The 20741-nt window shown below is 29.8% G+C and overlaps 4 protein-coding genes across 6 annotated transcripts; 1 reads left to right on the forward strand and 3 right to left on the reverse strand.

The window, feature by feature from the left end:
- Positions 1–762: 762 nt before the first annotated feature.
- Positions 763–1528, reverse strand: LOC130668133 (endocuticle structural glycoprotein SgAbd-8-like). Its single transcript, XM_057470246.1, has 2 exons — positions 1382–1528; positions 763–1219 (listed from the first exon to the last, which is right to left on the reverse strand). Exons 1-2 carry the CDS (start codon positions 1391–1393, stop codon positions 839–841), a joined length of 393 nt encoding a protein of 130 aa, XP_057326229.1. The 5' UTR covers positions 1394–1528; the 3' UTR covers positions 763–838.
- Positions 1529–2504: 976 nt separating this feature from the next.
- Positions 2505–3787, forward strand: LOC130668131 (endocuticle structural glycoprotein ABD-4-like). The gene is made up of 2 exons (XM_057470244.1): positions 2505–2647; positions 3157–3787. The coding sequence occupies exons 1-2, from the start codon at positions 2636–2638 to the stop codon at positions 3634–3636; spliced, it is 492 nt and encodes a 163-aa protein (XP_057326227.1). The 5' UTR covers positions 2505–2635; the 3' UTR covers positions 3637–3787.
- Positions 3788–14031: 10244 nt separating this feature from the next.
- LOC130668220 (uncharacterized) lies at positions 14032–18542 on the reverse strand. Of its 3 annotated transcripts, none has more exons than XM_057470390.1 (11): positions 18409–18542; positions 17911–18260; positions 17626–17795; positions 17344–17555; positions 16900–17254; positions 16476–16682; positions 16279–16398; positions 15981–16214; positions 15717–15885; positions 15423–15640; positions 14032–15307 (listed from the first exon to the last, which is right to left on the reverse strand). In XM_057470390.1, exons 1-11 carry the CDS (start codon positions 18409–18411, stop codon positions 14253–14255), a joined length of 3093 nt encoding a protein of 1030 aa, XP_057326373.1. In that variant the 5' UTR covers positions 18412–18542; the 3' UTR covers positions 14032–14252. The 3 variants fall into 3 exon arrangements, with proteins under 3 accessions (XP_057326373.1, XP_057326372.1, XP_057326371.1); XM_057470389.1 differs by having other exon boundaries at positions 15717–15900; XM_057470388.1 differs by having other exon boundaries at positions 15717–15909.
- A 235-nt stretch (positions 18543–18777) lies between these two features.
- On the reverse strand, positions 18778–20593 carry LOC130668221 (uncharacterized). The gene is made up of 2 exons (XM_057470391.1): positions 20410–20593; positions 18778–20336 (listed from the first exon to the last, which is right to left on the reverse strand). Exons 1-2 carry the CDS (start codon positions 20507–20509, stop codon positions 18778–18780), a joined length of 1659 nt encoding a protein of 552 aa, XP_057326374.1. The 5' UTR covers positions 20510–20593.
- Between the last annotated feature and the right edge of the window lie 148 nt (positions 20594–20741).

The following is a 20741-nucleotide window of genomic DNA, read 5'->3' on the forward strand; positions in this document are numbered from 1 at the left end:
CACATCTCGATGTTCTAATCATGTCTATAAATCCGTGGGCGGAATGTCTATATGACGACTCTCGTTTGTATATATTAATATTATAATAATGGCTTATAATTTTGAAAGGTGTAAATCTCTCATACACAAATTGATTTAGAGTATATATGTGAATACGAAGACGAAGAAGCTGATGAATATGAAGAATAAGTGGCGTGCGTAAGGTACAAGGAATTCATAATAATGTACAGGGTTCCTCTATTGTTTCTTGCGACACAAATAATCCAGTGGGCTGAATTCCTCGCGAATTACGTTTTGTATATTGTATATATATTTTATTGGCTTATTATAACCCACGAAGTATTTATTACAAGTGTTAGAAACAATTTGTAATAAATTATTTTTTCTTATTGAATATTAATAATATATATATACTTGTGTTGAAATTAAATTTTCATTTTCATTTAAATATTTAATAGATCTATCAAAATTTTTCAAAATTTATTTTTGATCTTACCATAAACCCGGAAGTGATTTTTAGTAAATAAATTTGAATACTAACCAGTTTATTACGCGTGCCGAGGATTTTAAAAACCCGATATTTTTACCAGTTTTTTTTTGTTTCTCAAAAACTTGGTGTCCTTGAATATGGATGGTAAGTATGGGTGAGTTATCTACTAAAGGTTTGTGAATTTATTATAAATATTTAGACCAGCGAGAAGGTAATTAATTTACTAAAATATTACTTAATTAAATAAATTATAAATAAAAATGACATGTATATTTTTTTTTATAAAAAAAAATTTTATTTAAACGTGACATTTTAACAATAATAAATTTACAGAATTGGATTATCGGTTTATTGTTCTTGTGGTTGGGGGTGTTTGCTGATGTACTCAAGAGCACGAGCGATAGCTTCTGGGATTGGAGGAGATACTGGGAGATGGGCACCTTCTGGGTGGAATCCATTCTCGTCAGCGGTGTATCTCACTTGGTAATTAACACCGTCATCACCAACGTACTGGTATCCTCCTTGAGCGACAACAGCTGGTCCATCTGGGCCTTGTGCGGTGGCTTGTCCTTGTTCGTCAACGCTGATGCCATGCTCAGTTTCGTAGCTGTATGCGTAAGAACCATCAGGGGAAGAATCTTGGGATTGTCTTACGATCGCAATCGGTTGCTGATTCTGCTGGTTGTATTGCTGTGCAGATACTGCGGCAATGACAGCCAATGAAATTATCTAAAAAATTATTTAAAAATTATTATTACAAATAAAATAATTATTAAACAATTCTGCACTCGATATATTGTTAAGAAATTAAATTTCACAAACTTAAAAAAAAAAATAATAGATGAGTAAATATAATAATTAATAAAAAAAATTAAACCACAAAAAACTCACAAGAAACTTCATGTTGATTTATAAAATTACAAAGCAAACAAGTCCGTACTAAGATGAGTTTTCAACTAAGATTGATTTCGTAGAATAATCCCGTGACTATTTATACTAAGCCTGTGGACCCCACTTTTGGGACTTATTAAAATTAGACAGCTACGAAAAGAAGCGATCTGATATTTTCTAAGAGTGGGGATGCCGAATTTTTTATTGCCATGACCTTTAGAATCTAGTCGATGTTATATAAAGTTCACCCGAAATTTTTATTTTTTTTTCTCTGCTACTTCATTATTATTATTATCATCATCATCATATACATATACATACACATGTATGTATAATTACTTGTCTTTTATTAAATCATAGGACCGGCTCCGGTACATCTGATAAATAAATGAATATTTTTTACGACCCTCGCATTTACCTGTAACATTAAAAATATCCCAGTGACTTTTGAAATTTTTTACGAATAAAATAAAAAAATAAGATTGTTAATTTTTTAATAACCTTGTTTTTTTTTTTTTTTTTATGAAATATTGCATAAAAAATTATTAACATACAGTCGGAGATGGTCGCGGTAGGAGTAAAATTATTTTAAGTTATTTCATAAATAATAAATAATACATATTAAATGTTAATAACATTTTTAAATATTTATTTTCGGACAAATAAGTTTTGACATTTTAAAAATTACAGCAATCAATCATTAATTGTACGGGTATTTAGTGCGATAGATAATGATTAATGATTAATGATTAATTACTAATGACTAACAAGGATGTTTTTGAAAGTGAAAACTACAGCTGTAATGAAGCTCGTCTATTTAGAATAATAATTTGTTTTGGCCAATAGGTCCGCGAAATCGAAAGTTTAATTTTATGTTAACGTAAATTTGAAATTAATTAAGGAATAACAAGAACGCATTCGTTTTCATTCTCAAATCTTAACTTTACTTGATCTCCTTTTTCTGTTTCATTCATTTTTTGATAATTTCGTATGCATAAATTCCTTAATGTCAAAATAGTCTACTGTATATATTCATATTATCAGGTGGTTACTGTAACTCCTTCCTCCCACTCCCTCTGCCTATACCAGACTCGTTAATCGTGTAAATCTGGGAAGATGCGTGACATTCCCAAAACTTCTGACTTTATAGTAATCCGCCTATTCATAAGTTATGAGAAAGTTTTTGTATAAATAGCCCTGACTTAGCAGCTAAAATAATCACAGTCTGTTGTTGATCTTCATACAATCGTCAACATGAAATTCCTTGTGAGTTTATTTTCAAAAAATAATTCAGTCATTTAAGAAAAATTCATTTAATATTTTTTTTGTGGTCATGAGTTAAAAAAAAAAATTGTAATAATAGAGACATAGATAATTTATTAGTTGCAACATCATTACAATTCTAAACATCTAATCGTTAAGACGTGTGACAATATCATTCGCGATCTCTACACATTGAACTCAATTTGCACATAATGTTGCTCACAATTGGGTCCGTACTCAGGGTGTGCTATCACCTATCAATCTTGACAGTTTCGTATCTCAATTGATGATAAACGTGGATAGAAAGTAAACTGTTACGACACACGTGATAGAAAAAATCGCGATTTAAAAAAAAACAATTAAAATTAAATTCAAAAATGAAAGTCGTTACTTTCTTTATTAAATTAGCCAACAATTTTAATGACAATAATAATAAAATAAAAAAAACTCATTAATCAGCAAATAAAAATCCATTCGATGATTGATTATTAAATAATAATTTTTTTTTTAAGGTCGTTGCCTTTGCTTTGGTAGCAGTAGCTGCTGCTCAACACCAACATGTCACACCAGTGCCTATTGCCATTTTACGTCAATCCCAGGATATATCGCCCGACGGTGCTTACCAATTCAGTTACGATACCGAGAACGGAATCCACGCTGACGAACAAGGACAACCTGGACCAGTAGGCGAAGAAGGAACCCCAGCAATCGTTGCCCGTGGATCATTCAGCTACACCGGCCCTGACGGTACACCCTACCAAGTGACTTACACCGCTGACGAGACTGGATTCCACCCAGAAGGTGCTCATCTTCCAGTGGCTCCTGCAGTACCTGAAGAAATCCTCCGCGCTCTTGAATACAACGCAGCTCACCCTGAAGAAAACGATGGTACTTTGAGCGGAAGCTTCCAACCAGGAAGTTCTGTCAGAACTGCTCCAACTCCTCAAGTATCCCAGGGTTTCGCTAAACCCAACTACGGGCGTCGGTTCTAAATGAATTAATTAATTAACTAATGGATTATACATTTGATTGCTAAAAAAAATTATTGTATTGTTTTATTAAACATTTATTATTCATTTGTGTAATTGAATATTTTAAATGTTTATTTTAACGATTAAAATCTATTTTTACTTAATTAAAAAATATTTTTTTATTATTTACTGACAACATTTTTACCTCAAATTATTTTTAAGTAGAGACATATTTGAAAATATAATTATGATTAAAAAAATTAAACTTCATCAAATAACAAATTAAAAGACATCAATTTATTTATTAAAAATAAATATTACAGTAAAATTTAAACTTAACTTTTACTCATCGGTGCATAATAAAATAATCAGTTGGTCATTAATTATATTTTTTTCATAAGATTGTAAAATTTAGTGAAAGATGAGTTTGGGTGATTGTGAAGAAATATTTGTCGTAAGTCTTATCAAAGAGAGCGAAAGAGAAAGAGAGAGTGTACTAAATATTAAATAAATGTACGCAGTACAAATGACAGGTGTGTGTGTGTGTGTGTCTGTATGTGTGTGTCTCTATATGCGCGTGTACTTGTACGTCGTAAGAATTATGAGGATAAAATTGATTATGCGTGAGCGTGTCAATTCTTCTTCTTAAGACTCTCTTTCATCTCATGAGTACAAGCCCCAGCCACATTATACCAGAGAATATCCGAAAGGTAACGGTTCAAGTGAAGGGTTTATCTTTAAACTTTTTTTTTTTTCTCATCTACATTTATTTTTATAATCGTTTGAAGTCGGCGTCTTTTTAAATTCCACATAATTCGGCTCTGGATATACAGTACCGGAAAGTTATTGGCAAATTAACTTTCGATAAAACAAACACGCCTGTTCTCTTATTGATATATATGTATATTGTATTCATTTTTTACATGACTCATATATTTGCGGTATCATGATTCGTGTTCGAGTATTTACAAGCTGCGTCGATTAAATGAGTACTAATAATAATTTCACTCAATACAAGCTTCACTTTTTGCTTGTCACGCGTCTTCCTTTCCTTCCGCGGCATATATATCAGTAGACTTTAATCCCCTCGGAGTGAAATTTACTCCGGGGAGTTTATTTTAATATTAAAACTCCGAATCGGAGTCAATGCGGATTTAAATAAAATCCAGAGAAGTCCGAAATCAATCCGCTGAAAAGACAAACTCCCTATTTACTCTGTATGCGGAGTGATTTTTTTTAACTCCGAAATTCTGAGTAACGGAGCGATTACGGATTTTATTGAAATCCGAATTCACTCCCGATTTTTTACAGTGTACTCATTATCATTTTTTTTTATTTCATTTACTTATTTAATCAATTAATATTGGTAATTTTAAATAAATACATGGATCTATCACAACATTTATAAGTAGGGACAAGATTTCTGCCTTATTTTTGAAATGAGTTGTTAAAATTTTTGATATTATGGCGAAAATATTGGTCTTATTACAAAAGTTTTCGAACAAAAGTTGTAGGAAATTTAACTTTCTAAAAAAAATGTCTTTTACGATTTTTTTATGCGATCAATATTTTCACTGTAATTCAAAAATTAAGATTCATAATGAATGATTCAAAATTTTGTTAATTATGAAAATCTTATTTTTGAAATTACGGCTTTCTTATTAGTATTAAGAAAAAGTTATAAGAGACATTTTTTTTAGAAAATTAAATTTCCTACAACTTTTGTTTGAAAAATTTTTTGATAAGACCAATATTTTCCCCGTAATATAAAAAATTTCACACCTCTGATTAATAATTATTTTTAAATCAACGCAAAAATCTTGGCCCTATTAATAAGCTTTCATAGTCAACTAGATTTGCTCCGACTCCCCACGGATTCGTTAAAGTGCGTGAGTGCCTCATAATACTTGATCCTTATAAACAAACCAATCAAATCCTTATAATCATGCAATGCAAGGTACTGAAGATGCTTTGCAGCAGACGTTCTCATTATAATTGTTACTCTTCAGCCTCCAGCTATGACGGCCAGTAAATTGAGAAGGTTAAATTTATATATTTTTTAGTTTAAAATCCGCGAATTTAATAAAATTTATTGTGATGGGATAAGCAATTATTTTCTTATAAATACTGAATAACAAATGTCGACGAGGTCAATAAATATATACTTACTTAAAATAATTTATTTCATATAGAAATTGATTTGCCAATTTTTTTTTTTTAATTTAAATAAATAATATAATACCTTTAGCTCACAATAATTTATTGCATAAAATGAATTTAAAAATGTTATATAAATTTAAATACCTTATTAACGAATTGATTAATTTTTCGTAATAGTTAATAATATTCTTAATTATTATCCTTTTTAAAATTTTAAAGGATAATTTATTTTATTTATATTTTATTGTACTTATCATAAATAACATAAAAAAAGTGTTATAAAATATTTTTAGTTCATTTTAAAATTCAAAAATTAACGTGTTTACAAATAAAATTCGCGTGATCAAGAAACCTGTTACATAATTTTGGGATGGGTCCAAACATGAAAAAATATATATATATATATATATATATATATATATATATATATATATATATATATATATATATATCTTTTGAATGTGAAGCAACAACCTTAGCCTCATCCAAATCACTTTTAATTTATACGATTGCCACATGAGCTTGACTGAAACCAATTCGGGGTAAACTATTTTTTTTTTTTCCACTTCATGTCATTTGTATATTTCGCTACATAGGCTCCGGAATTAATATTCATTTGAATAAAAAAATAAAAAACTTAATAAATATTGTAATAAAATAAATTTAGTACTTAATTTAAAAGAGGTCTCGCGTATAATTATCATCTCGAATTCACAGTTTAATTTTTATTATTTTTAAAAACCATTAGTTTAATTTCAATTGCGCAATGACGTTTATTTTTTTAAAACATGAAAAATTTAAAACGCGACTGTAATTTCAAGTAAAGACGATATGTAAAATAAAGAAAGTAGATATTTTGTTGAGAAACACAACAAAGCCCTTAAATGTGTTAAAAAATATTTAAATATTTACTTTGATATGTTTGCCCATCCCGAAACTCACTTGAGGTCACAAAAAATCCGTCTGACCATTTATCGTCTTGACTTATTCTTCTTTTTTATCCTTCTATTCATTCATGGCGCAATTTAATGACTCGATAAATAAGTCGAAGATGTAAATATATCGCTCACGTTTTATATAATACATTTATATACACGATGATTTCATAATAGGACATAGGTAAATTAAATCATTGTGACATTTTATTAAATAATAATAATTATTAATTGTTAATTAATTTAATATGTTCTTTCATACTTTTTAGTTTATGAAATTATGACAGGAGTAAAAATATATAAATTAGCATTAATAATTATTAATGTGCTAAGATGCTCGTTATTCATTATTTTTTTCACGAAAGTTATACTTTGAAATCGGTAATCGATAAGTAATGGTATATATATTTAACAAAGTATTTAATTACCATTAGATACAGCAGCGATGAGCTTGCAAAGTATGAATAATTGTTTTTTATGAATTATAGTTTATTTTACGTAATTAAATTCCATTATGATAGATTTTTATAATTGTTATTTCATTACTTTTATTACACAACCAATTAAAAAAATTACGAAATAAAATATAGAGGTGTCTTATTAATTATTTGAACTTTCAAATATTTAAATGTTTAATATGTACCAATTGGTCATAAATTATTATTCTGAAAAAAATATAGAAGGTCGGGCAAATTAGCGACGTTAAAAAAATTATATTTTTTATTTTTATTTTTTAATATACAAAATTTTTTTAACTTCCTGATATGAAAATTAAAAGTTTTCAAACAAAAGAGGGAATTTATTGGCTTCGGTTCGATTTTCGAAAATCGAGTTCTCATTAAATCGCGACGATTTGAGGTCTTAGGAAGTTATTTTGATTATTTCCGGGTGGACGTCCGCGCGAGCGCGCGTGTGTGTGTAAACTAATTTTTGTCGTAAGATTTAGTTCACAAATAATTCAATAGTTCTAAATTAATCCAGCCCTCTCCTATACACGGAAAAAAATAGGCGCTGCAACAGGATGCAGTCCTGTGGGAGCAACAGGACAAAATCCTGTTGCAGCACTAGGATTTTTCCTGTGGAATAAATAGGATAAGGAACAAGTTTCATGTACTAATTTTTTTGTTCGTATAATGAAATTTCAAAATTTGAAAAAAATTTCAATTTAAAAAAAAATCATCTTCGAAAACAAATTTTTATTTTTTCCAAACTTTGAATTTTTTTTTAAATTCGGAAATTTCATTATGCGGACGAAAAAATGAGTACATGAAACTTATTCCTTATTTTATTTATTCCACAGGCAAAATCCTGTTGCTCTCACAGGATTTCTCCTGTTGCTGTCACATGAAAATCCTGTTGCTGTAACATGAAAATCCTGTTGCTCCCACAAGACTGCGTCGTGTTGCAGCACCTATTTTTTTTCGTGTAGTAATTAATATTGAAATTGACTTGTAATTTATTTCGTACTTAATAATTATTTAAATTAATAATCTACTGTTAAAGTTAATTTTTATTTTTGAATTTGAACAGAATTAAAAAATAATAAAAGCAATAGAATTTGAAAGATTATAATTTGCTATAAAATTTATGTATAACGTTAGATCAGCATAAAACTCACGTTTTCGTAATTCACCTCAATATTTAAACAACCACCATAATTTACTCGTCAATCATTTAATAATACATCCCACTGGCTTCACCATCTTACATACACATTACAATATCCAGTACACAGATACATCCGTGTAAACATTTTAAAAATAATTCTAATTGTTAATTTATTACACACATAAATTTAACTGCAGTTAATATTTTTTCGTGATATTTATCGACTGTGAGCTGGTTAGATCGCGTGATATGTTAAAAAAAATTTTAATAAAATTCTAAATAACTTCGCTGAATATTAAAAGATTCTTCACTGCAAATCCAAGTGTTTAACTTAGTGTGTTAAAATAAAACACGTTAGTGTTTTCTGCAACTTAAGCGCTTAGAAGTAAAACGGTATAAACGTTTAAACAATCGCATAAGTCATTAAAAGTGTTTTAAAGGTTCGCGTAACACACTTAGGTGTTTAATCCGAAAACGTTTTATCCGTTTAAAGAAAAAAACACTTCTATGTGTTTTATTATAAAGCGCTTACTGTTACATTAAACGTTTAAAAAAACATCGAGTGTTTTAAATTAAAACAGATATACCGGAATTAAACACTTTTTCAGAAAAAACGTTTAATCTAAAAAACATGTATATTATAAAACGCTTAAATTTCTTAAACAGTTTAAAAAAATTCTACCAATTTTGTCAATCGACAAATGATACAAATAACAATTTCAAAATATAAAAGTGTAATAATTTTCAAATATATTTATGCATTACGATATAGATGTATCAAAACGTATTTTTTTGTATTAAAAATAAAATTTTACAAATGATTGAACTCGGTTCATATCATCCAATGAATTCTAAACGATCTTAATTTATTATTAAAATAAATGTTAAATTTTTAATTTTAAACGACGATAGAGATATTCTTGAACTAATACATTTTTTATATCTTCAAAGTTAACATGGGAAAAAAATTTTATTTTTTTTTATTTTTCTAGCTCGGCATTCGCACGTCATATGAATAAGTCCATAGCATATTATTGTAGAGAATTGAACGCTCTACAAAAAAGGTCTCTTATCATTTTTTGATAAATCCATCCATTCGAAAATTATCGGAGCTGGAAGTCAAATCTATAATAAATTTTCAGATCTTTTTACTTTTCCAGCAAAACTATCAGACTTATCAAAAAATGTTATAGGATCTTTTTTATAGACAATTTTATTTCCTACAAATTAGTTTAAATAAAGTTCATTCGAATTCTGCATTGTTTTCTAGTTATTTTCATTTTAATCTTAGGCCATACATTACTAAATGTACTATCATATATGTTAATGTATGATCCGCATCTTTACGATGCGCGCGCACAGGGTTTACACAAAAACTAAATGTTGAAGTTGCTACATACACAACACGTGTTTTAAAAGTGCGAATTGTATATGTGCTTAATAATTATATTCAGTATACTGAATCACTATAGTGATTTAAATTGAACATTTTGATAAATATTATTTACTACTTATTTGTAAATATTAGTGAAGAAAATTGTGCTTATATACTTTTTCAAGTGTTCCAACATAATTAAGGTTAACTATCCGTATGTATTATTTATTGATATAAATTATTATAGTATTATTTAATCTAATTTCTACTAAATATTATTAAATTATTAATTTAAAATATTTATTATTGATTATTTAATATTTGAAAAATAAATATAAAAATTATAAAAATATATTCAAATATGCGTAAGATATAACCTGTAAAAAACGTAACGTTGTACAATTAAGGAAAAATAAATAAATATTTTAAAAATAAATCAATGAATTTAATACAAAATTTGTGATAAAAATTACAATCGAATATTAAATTAAAATAATAAATATTTAAAATTAATAATCTAATAATATTTTGTATAAAGTACATATATAATATATATTGACTATTCTCCAAATTTAATATTTTTTATAAATAATTAAATATTAAATAATCATGAAAATTAAATATTTAATTAAATTATTAATTTTTAATATTAATTTCTCTACAATAAAATTTGCTCATCAACCTAAGATTCTGTTATTGTAGATTTTATGACTATTAATGGTACTATTCAATCTCTATTCCAGTTCTTAAGATGGATAAAACAAATGCGGAAATTTGTAAGGACTGTCACAATTGGAAGATGCTATGGCAGTAATATGGACATAATTTAAAAATAACATTCGAACAATATTATAAAATTTATGTTACACTTAATGGAAGAAAATGAATATTTATTTATTTAATTTTTCAAATTTTAACCAATTTTTATTAAATGTGTTGACGATCTTTTTCTAGTTCTTTTATTATATTATTGTAATTAATTATTTGTATTATACTGTATATTTTCAGATTCTGAATGATTTTTATAACTCAATAAATAACCAGTTATTTTAAAGTTACTTCTATGGTTTCTAATTTTTTTCAAGTGTAAACATTTTTTAGAGCTTTTTTTTTGGACAAAAATACAAATATATTTTTAATTTATACTAAATTCCATTTCTTCTTTTATGCTGAATGTGTGATGCAATAATTATCTGAATCTTCTGATGATAAGAATATTATTCCAGGATATGACAACAATCAATAACGACTTTTATTCAAAGGCAACTATTATTTTTAATATTAGAAATATTATTATAAAAATTCAATTGATTGTACTTCAATGGAAAAATTATTATTTTTATTTTAAAAATATTTATATTATTAATTAATGACACTAAACACTTAAAGTGTGTATTAATGCCTAAACACTTTAAGTGCCTTATTATCTAAAACACTTTATGTGTGTTAAAATTAAACGTTTAAAGTGTTTACTACACTTTAAACACTAAAAAGTGTTTAGTAAGTGACTACAAGTATTTAAACGCTTAAAGTGTTTTAAAACAAAACACTTGGATTTGCAGTGTTTTGCCTGATTAAATTTAAACAAAATATATATTTTCATTTAAGCTATTGCACACATACAAAATATTAGATTGAGGTGATAAAATTTTTATCAATAAAATATTATATGAGTATATATTAAATATGAATCTGTAATAATGGCGCTAATGAGTACTGTGCCAATACTTTATGCACGGATAAATTATTCTTGTTTGAAATGCTATTGTGTCATACCGTAATGCCGGACTATGTTGGCCACCTGTCGGAAATTGGAATGAACACATTCAGAAATTACTATGACCATAGTAAAATTTTCAATGGTTACAGTAATTTGTGATATAATCGTTGTTGATTTTACTATGGCCATAGTAATTTTGGCCTGTGTTTACTTCAATTTCTGACAAGCGGCCAACATCGTCCGGCATTACTATGACACCATAGCATTTCAAACAAGAATAATTTATCCGTGTGATGACACCACACGGAAAAAAATGATTGACAATAATTGTAGTTCAACTTGTAATTATTTATGTTATGTTCAATAACTAATGTCGTTTCAATCAGTAAAATTATGATTTTAATGTTTAAACTGCTATAATTAACAGTTAACCGTTGAAATATACTGCTTGACTATTCAAAATTACTACTTAAATCTTCAATAATTACAAGACACTTGTCAAAAAAATGCATCTGTTATTAATTTCTTACGTTCTACTCCATAATATTTGCTGAGATTCGATCTAGGCGCGCTGTTGACGAGAATCTCAGTAATATTTACTAATATTTTTTTTCCGTGCACGTGGGACACTAAATTGGGAAGGAGGGGGCAAAGTAGGCCCCTTAAAATTTTCAAAACTTCAAAAAATATGGGGGCAAAGTGGGCCCTCAAAATTTTCTATACGCCAATAAATTCGGACGGACAATAAGCTTATCGAAATTTCTCATATAATGAGGGCTAAAATAGACCACCAAAACTGTTCATTAAATATAATTTATTAAGAAAACTAAATATAATAAAATTACTTTTTAAAGTTATATCGCAGCAGACTATTAAAATGACTTTTATATTATTAAAATACAATTGTTTTATAGTTATTTGCAATTATCACACGTGTAAAGATTACAAAATATCAAATCCAAAATTTTTTGGAGGGCTCACTTCGCCCCTAATTTTCGATTTTTCAATTTTAATGGACGCAGCATAATGAAGTTAAAATAAGTATCAAGGGTCTAAAAAAAAGTAAACGCGTAAAAAAAATGAATAGTATTATAATTATTTTCCTTAAGGGGCCCACTCTGCCCCCCTCTCCCTATTATGTTCATAAATAGACAGCATTGGCGTATACTTTTTTAACAGTCATCAAGAATAATAAATTCAAAATTTAAAAAAAAATAAATCACTAGATTATTAAACAGAAAAAAAAATAATGATAGCAAATAAAAAAAATTGTTGATCACGAACGTTCGTTTATTGTGGCAACGATTTAATTGCGATGTTCGATGAACGGCCTGACGTTTTATATTGTGGTATTTACACTCAGCTATTTATTTGTTTAAATAGAAGATCTTACAATACTCGATAAAATTAAATACAATCAATTATTAATTGACACTATAAGTGATAGATAATAGCAATTTTTTTCTATTTGAATAAAAAAAAATTTTATTATTTTATTTAAAAACTATCAAACAATGAACAGTTAAATAATTATTTATTAATACAATGCAAATTTACTGTCAAAGTTACAAGTTAATGATTAATGTCTCGACTTGTTGATGCACATTCGTAATTGCTGTCATATATATGTAAATATGTACACATGTAGGTGATGAATAAAAATTGTTGGATACAATGAGCGAAGTTATTAAGGAGTAGAGGAAAAGAAAATTACTAAAGAAAAAAAAAATGAGCGAGATTAATAAATAAAAAAATATGTAATTATGATCGTTGTGTAAGAAAATGAAGGACGATTTGAAAATACTAGATTTTTTTACTTCCGTGATAGACAATAAAAATGAATATTTTTATTTTACTTGAATAAATTAATTGTTGGGTCATAATTGTGAGTAATTGGTGCGTACACTGTTAAAAATAATTTGAAAATTACAATACAAAAGGAATTGAATTTTCATAACTAGATATTTGAATTATATTTTCAATGAAAAAAGCTTTAAATTTAATATACGTAATTTAATTATCAAGCTGGTATTCAAAATTAAGGAAAAAATACGAATTTTAATAAACGTACTTAAAATTTATACTTGATTTTTAAATTTTCAAAGCAAGTATTAAAAATTCTAAAAACATATATTGAATTTTAAAAATTCTATTTGAAATTTCATAATACTTATTTGAAAATTCAAAAAAAAGTATTTGAAAATCTAAAGTGTTAATTTGAAAATTCAAAAACGTGTATTTCAAATTCTATATGAAATTAGTAATTAAATTTCAAGCACAAATGTATGTGTTTATTGCATTATATGCAATCTTTGAAAATTCAAATAATTTCTTTTACAGTGTAATTCAAACTGTCATGGGTACGCTTATCATTATAAGCTTATCGTTAATTGCATATGATAAATAATAATGTATGGCATCGTTGATAGTTATTATTAGTACTTCATTTGGATAATGATAAATTCAATTACAGTTAAGCGTGAAGATAAATGCTAGTCACTGAAAACTTCTGAAGATGAAGCCAAGGTGAAAACGTATGTTGCCTTTTAATTTACAAGAGGTCACTACTTTACTTCAGTATAAATGTATATAATTAATTAATCAATTAACTTTTTTTTAAAATAAACTATAATTTTATTTCTTCGAGGTACAGTAGAGTCTATTTGAATTTGTTTCTCAATAATAGTGGGATAAATTCATATTTTATTAGTAATTATTGAAATTAAACAAAAAATAAATAATAGTAATAGATTTTTTCGAAACAAAAAATAAATTTTACTTTTTCCTCTCAGTTGAAGTTAAAACAATAAAGCCATCGATTAAATAAATATTTAAAAAGTCAATTAGAACGAGTGTCATCACTGGATTTCCATCCGCGCACGCAATTAAAAATTCCATTTTGGTTACCATGAGATCGTAAAGCTCTGCGTCGATGATGTCCCGGCGTGCCAAAGAGTGTAGCAACCGTAGACGTGTTTCTCGGTTGCACGACTGTGGTATTACGTCTTTCCAAAAAAGCATCCAAGGCCTTGACACTCTCAAAAAAGCTGTCAGTATCACAACTCGCATATTTACGTACATACTTGCGTGTTTTAAATCTAAAGTCACTCGTGGTATTTATGGTGATTCTCGTAGCTCTTACGGGCGTGCGAGATGGTGTTTTAGAAAGTATACTCATATTTTCCATAATACTATTCGTTTCTGACGTGAAATCGTGTTCTTCTAATTCATAAGGACTGCTACAAGTGCTAAACATTGTCCCTAGAGACAAGTAAGTGTCTCCAGAACAAATTGAAGGTCTTCTGCAGCCTTCAAACTCTTCAGTAGACGGCTCGGGTCCACTAGCTTCTGGCACGCTCGTCGATGTCTGTGAAGTTGATGTAGACTTCAGTAGTTTCATAATAGTACGTTTAGCTTTAATATTTTTATCATCTCTCCTTTGTTTGGTTTCTGATCCAACTGTGTTGTGGTCATTTGCGCATCCGCAAGCTCCTTGACAAGAACATCCATGTAATTGGGTACTGTCACTGCTACGACTGAGACTGGTACAACGACTGTCGTAGCTAGTTGCTTCTACTTCGTCCTCCACGTCCCCGTCCCCGCCTCTGTCCGCATCCTCGTCCCCTCGCTCTGCGAAGTCTCCGTTGGATTTTGGCCTCGTGATTAGACCAACATCTGGCAAGCTCCTCGGCTGTGAATCAAACGGTTCAACAGAGGCATTCCCTCGAGGAGCGTAATTCCGAAGATACGCACCAAGTGCCTCGTAGTCAATAGATCCATCAGGTTGGAATGCCGCCACTTCGTCTGGATCTGGTAGTGAACGACGTAATTCAGTAGCTCGGTTCCAGGCTCGACGCGTATGGTCACCTCGGACGCTTAGTGGTACTGAAGTGTCTGAAATTTTTTTTTTAATGACTATTAATGTAATTAAAATACCTCGAGTGTTAAAAAGAAAGAATTATAAGACTTGAATCTATATTATGTAATAATAATGTTGCTTAATATTTACGAGTGACATTATGTCGTGATAGACATATTCTGTAATTATCTAGAACACTTCCAGGAGGTGTGACATAAGGTGGAGGTGGACTTTCAGGGATTCTCTCAACGGGATTAACTGTCGTAATAGTTGGTGCCACTGTCGTGGTTGTTGTTGGTATTGTTTCACGATTTCTACTCGCTCCTGCGAGGTCTACGACCAAACTTGATGATGTAGGTAATTCTTGCCTTGAATAATAATTATAAAAAATACAAAATAATCACAATTAAATGGTAAACACATCTATAGAAAGTAATAAATTACGAGCATTGAGGGGAGCTCCTGCTTCTTGACCCCCACAAAAAGTTACGTATTTTTTTGCATTTAACCCCTTCGTTCTCAAAGCCAACTTTAATGACTTCGTCGTAACCCGGCGGCGCTTCGTAAACAGGCGGTTCGTCGTGAACAGCGACCTCGTCGATCCGGGCGCCATCTGCAATATCGAAGACTGTCCGATCTGAGGGTGAAATAATTTCCACCTACTTTGGAACACTGTCCTCTATATTATTGTTACTTGATATAAAATACCTAATAGTTCGCTGATTGTCTGCAGACGTGACTGAAGTTCTCGTTGCTGACGCGACCGTGCGCCCATTCGGTACAGCAAAACAATCAGTGCGGAAATTAGGATTATTAATCCTAAACTACTGGCTACAAATACTAGTGTAGCAGTTTTTAAATCTGGATAACGATCTATTTTAGGGAAATAGTAATTTGCTTTATTCATATGCCATTTTCCGTCTCGCGGTTCTATTCCCCAATCTGAAAAATAATTTTCATCTCTTAAGTCTAGTGGTTGTTAATTAAATTATAATAAATAGTTTACCTCTCAGACAAGTTGTTGGCTCATCACTATTGTCACCACAATGATCAAATCCATCGCAGTTCAATTGACTCTGAATACATCTATGATTCTGACATAGAAAATCAGATCCAGAAAAACAGTCTAAAATTTTTTAGAATTTTTTTCAAGCTCAACTGACTGAAAATTTGTTCATCAAATTATTAAATAGATTTTTTTACCCATGTAACCAAAAGCTGCGTAAGCGATCGCAACTCTAGAGTTAGCGCCAAACGTTCCTCGTAAGCTGACATGGAACCCATTGACTATTGGAGTAATATGTTCCCTCATTCTCGGAGGTAGAAGTTGACTTGCTGGGTGCCTCAGTATTTCCAACGGCAGCAATGCTGATGTCGGACCTTGTCTAATTATCAATTCGGTATTTCCAGCTGCAAAAAGAGCAAAATAAATTTTATTTGATCAATCACTGAAAAAAATAATCGGTAGCCACTACCGATTAATTTTCGGTAGCCGCTACCGATTAATTTTCGGTAACAGCTACCGATTATATCGGTACCAGCGACCGAAAAAAAATCGGTAGCTGTTAACGAAAATTAGGTATTATTATTTTTTTCAGTGATAAAGTAAACAGATCAATTTTTTTACCCATGTCTGCGAATGTGATGACTTTGAGATACATGTGTGTTTTCATGTGAAGAAAATTCTTTGGGGGCCTGATAAGCCAAACGCAGTCATAAGTCTTTACTCCTTCAGTTACCATATCAATCATCGTAATAGTGCCACCCAAGTTTTCCACATATCCGCCGCAATCAGTAATTGGCTGAATGGCTTTGTCATATCTATGTCCAATTACATAAGAATAGAAAGCCTTGTAACCAAGACCAGTTCCTCCGTTAGCGTAGAATCTTATCAGCAATGACGGTCCAGAGCTTACAATTATCGGTGGTCGGAATCTCGCGCCACTGCTAACGTCCAATCTTTGTCCATTCCAATCGTAAAACTTGGCAGCAAAAAAAAATTACAATGTTATACAATAAACGATCAATTGATGTCCATATTTATTTATTTATATATTTATTTTGTTTTTACCTCGATGATAGAAACAGTTGCCAATTGAAAGTCACTAAAAAGTACTCGGACCCGGCAAAAGGGTGCTTCAGTTGGGCAAGTAATTACGTACTCCATTCCTAAATCTCTTGGATATCTAGCAGGAAAAAATGGAGACGTAAGAATACCACCAACAGTTCCATTAAATCCTTTAGTAACCGTAGGATCCCAGCCCTTTAAATTAACTCTATTTCCTGTAATTTAATGTCGTACATGTAATTCAAAATGGATAATCAATAACCAATTAGTCTTCAACAAACATACTCTCTGAGACATATTCAATTGTGAAAGCGTGATTATGTGACTGACTATATAGCAGAGTAATGGAAACAGTTCGAGTGCTGGATCTATAAGTGATCGGTGCATACAATCCGCAGTACGGTGTTCCTGAGATATCTTCGTAAGGTGGCTCTGAGATCCAGACATAGTCGCACCTAAAATAAAGTAAACTTTAAAATTTATCGTGGTCGTGGTCGTGGTTGCGGAAAAGGTTGAAGGTTTAGAATATTCTTGGTGCTGGTTGGAAATGATAATGTCGTAGGGCATCACCTGCACGGACTGTCCATCATCATGCCACTGTCACCGCAGGAATGAGGCAAGGCCAGGCTCTTGAACGTCACGGTGATGGCACAGGACGGACAGGTCACGAGCTCCAAGCTGCATTGCTCGTGAGAACTGTTTGTTGCGTACAATCGCGAACCTGGTTGCTGTTGTCTTGGCAAATTTTTAACGGATGACACATTTTTAGCGTAAACTATTCCCTGTTCCCCGAGCTCCAGGTACACCCGACGCCCGTTATGGACACCACAGATGTCTTGATTTCGAATAATTACATCACACTCTACTACTAGAAGTCCGTAAAAAATAAAAACTACCACTTGCCCAATCAGACGAAATACCTAATTGAATTACAAGATTAATCGATTTATTTTTTCTACATTTTTCTAACAGAAAATTTGTTTAATCAATTAAATTTAATTAGTAGATATATTTTGAGTAAAGATTATATATTTATTTAATTGTCTATGAATTTTGGATTTTACTTACCATAATGAGTCGGGGAAAACGTCCATTAAAAAAAAAAAAAAATAAACGTACTTTCAGCACACTCGGGAAACCCGATGTGTCGATATAATAATTTTGTTAGGCTACACTCGCTCGTTACGTATTTTACTTATTACGATTTACCGCCGCACTATTGCGGCTTCTTCAGAGCGTACGAGCTTATGCATAAAATATCAATGATTTAATAAATAAAAAATAAATAACTTCATTTGAATGTTAACTCATTTCATTTTATTGCATTGGTAAATATTTTAAGTAATTTAAAAGCGTAATTATTAATTTTAATCCTTATTTGTAGCCCTTTCAATCTTTATCAATAATCTAAAGCCATCGGTTTGTTTTTCATCAGTTTCAGTATTCCAGTACACTGTGTTCTTTGATGTCGTTTCGCTTCAATTGTTCAGAGCGAGTTGGTTTTCTATAAATTTTTGTGTTTTCTTCCTTTCTCTTGTTTGCATTCGACTGAGAAAGCGGTTCGGAAGATGATTTACTGTCACTATTGAAATTTAGTACACTCCGTTCTTTAAAATCAGGGGCACTGTGTGCGGAACTTTGTGATTTATTTATCAAATTTCCTTTATTAGGTTGTCTATTAGACGGATCTGGTATTTGTTGGTACGAATCATTGGATTCACTGGTACTGGCATCGCCGTACCGTAAATTACTGACTTCGTTGAATCCACGAGATATTAACGGTCTATGACTTTTTTCACCAGCTGCTTTATCATTTGTCATTGAAGTTTTTTTCACTGTCGCTCGTGTAAACTGTTGATAAGACGAATCAGTTTCAGTGTCACTGTCTGAACTACTTGACAAATGGCTGCGTTCTCTTATATCTCTTAGAGTATATTGTTCTGGAGGAGTTTTGTTCAGACTAACTCTTTCTAGAGAACTACTTTTGAAGTTTGATTTAGATAAATTACCATAGAAGTCTGAATAATTTAAGTTGCTGTCGATTAAATTTTCATTATCATTAGATTGTCTTTCGGCATTATTCCGTTGACTTTGAATCTGTTGAGATGGAACAGATTTGTTTGTTTGTTGGTCTCTTGGTTTTATTTCAGGCAATTGTTTGTAAGAATCTGAAAGATCTAAATTGTTTTCATTAAAATTTTCGTGATTCGTTTTTTCTATTTTGTGAATTTCTTTTTTATCAGGCGCATTAAATTTATTTTTTACAGCTGTTGTGTTTATTGCTGTAGGAAGTTGCTGATAAGAATTTAAAAGATCTGAATTACTTTTGACAGAATTATCATGATATAAATTTTCGATCGAAAGAATTTCATTTTCATCAGATGGTTTAAATTTATTTTTTACACTGGTTTTTTTGTTCGCTACAGGAAGTTGCTTATAAGAATCAGAAGTGTCTCCGTCACTTTCAAAATTCAAATTCATATTTTGTTGTGTTTTATTACTTACAGAAATATTTTTGTCAACTGGAAATATTTTGTTACTTTGATCTGCCGATTTTTCATATGGAAGTTTTCTAGAAGAGCTTGAAATTTCTTTACGCGAATCATCAGGAATTTTATGGTCGATTGTAATTCTTGTATATTTTCTACTAATTTCGAAAATTTTTTTTTCTGTATCTTCTTGGTGGATTTGCTTTATAGTTTTCTCAATAAATGAACTCGACTTATCATTATTATTATTATTATCAATACTTTTTTTTTTATTTACTTCAATTTCATGATGACGTTCTGTTTTAAAAGGTACAGAATATTTTTTATCACTTGCAGTTTTAATTTCATTGACGTTACCAGACTCTGGTAAATAATTCTGATCATCACGTGTAATTTTATTTAAAAATTTTTCTAAATCTATTCGATTTTTCGAAATTATTTTTTTTTTCATTTTTTCTTTCCATTTATCATGATTATTTTTTTTTAATTTACGATGCATCTTTAATTCTAAAATTCGATAAATAATTAAATAGATTATTTTTTATAAATATTAAATCAAAATAATAAATTATGCAGTTACGTTTCATAAACATTTTTAACATTTCCGCAGTGACATTAATAAAACCCAGAGAATTTAAAACAACCAAAACATATTCCGGGTCATCAGCTTTATTTGACATAATTTAATTTTTAAAAAATACTAAAAACTTCTTCACATTATTGATCCATAAACTTTTTAAATAAAATACTCCAATATTTTTATCTGTCAAACTGACAGATAACGTCTATAGTTGCGCCCTCTACAACTTTCTCAGAGTTGATCAAAAAGTTGGCTATATTTTCATCTACTGGCAACGTATAATTCAGTAAAAATATTAATTTTTGACAGAAAAAATTTTAAAAATCTCAAAA

The sequence above is a fragment of the Microplitis mediator genome, chromosome 5 (genome assembly GCF_029852145.1).
Source record: "Microplitis mediator isolate UGA2020A chromosome 5, iyMicMedi2.1, whole genome shotgun sequence".
Taxonomy (NCBI): domain Eukaryota; kingdom Metazoa; phylum Arthropoda; class Insecta; order Hymenoptera; family Braconidae; genus Microplitis; species Microplitis mediator.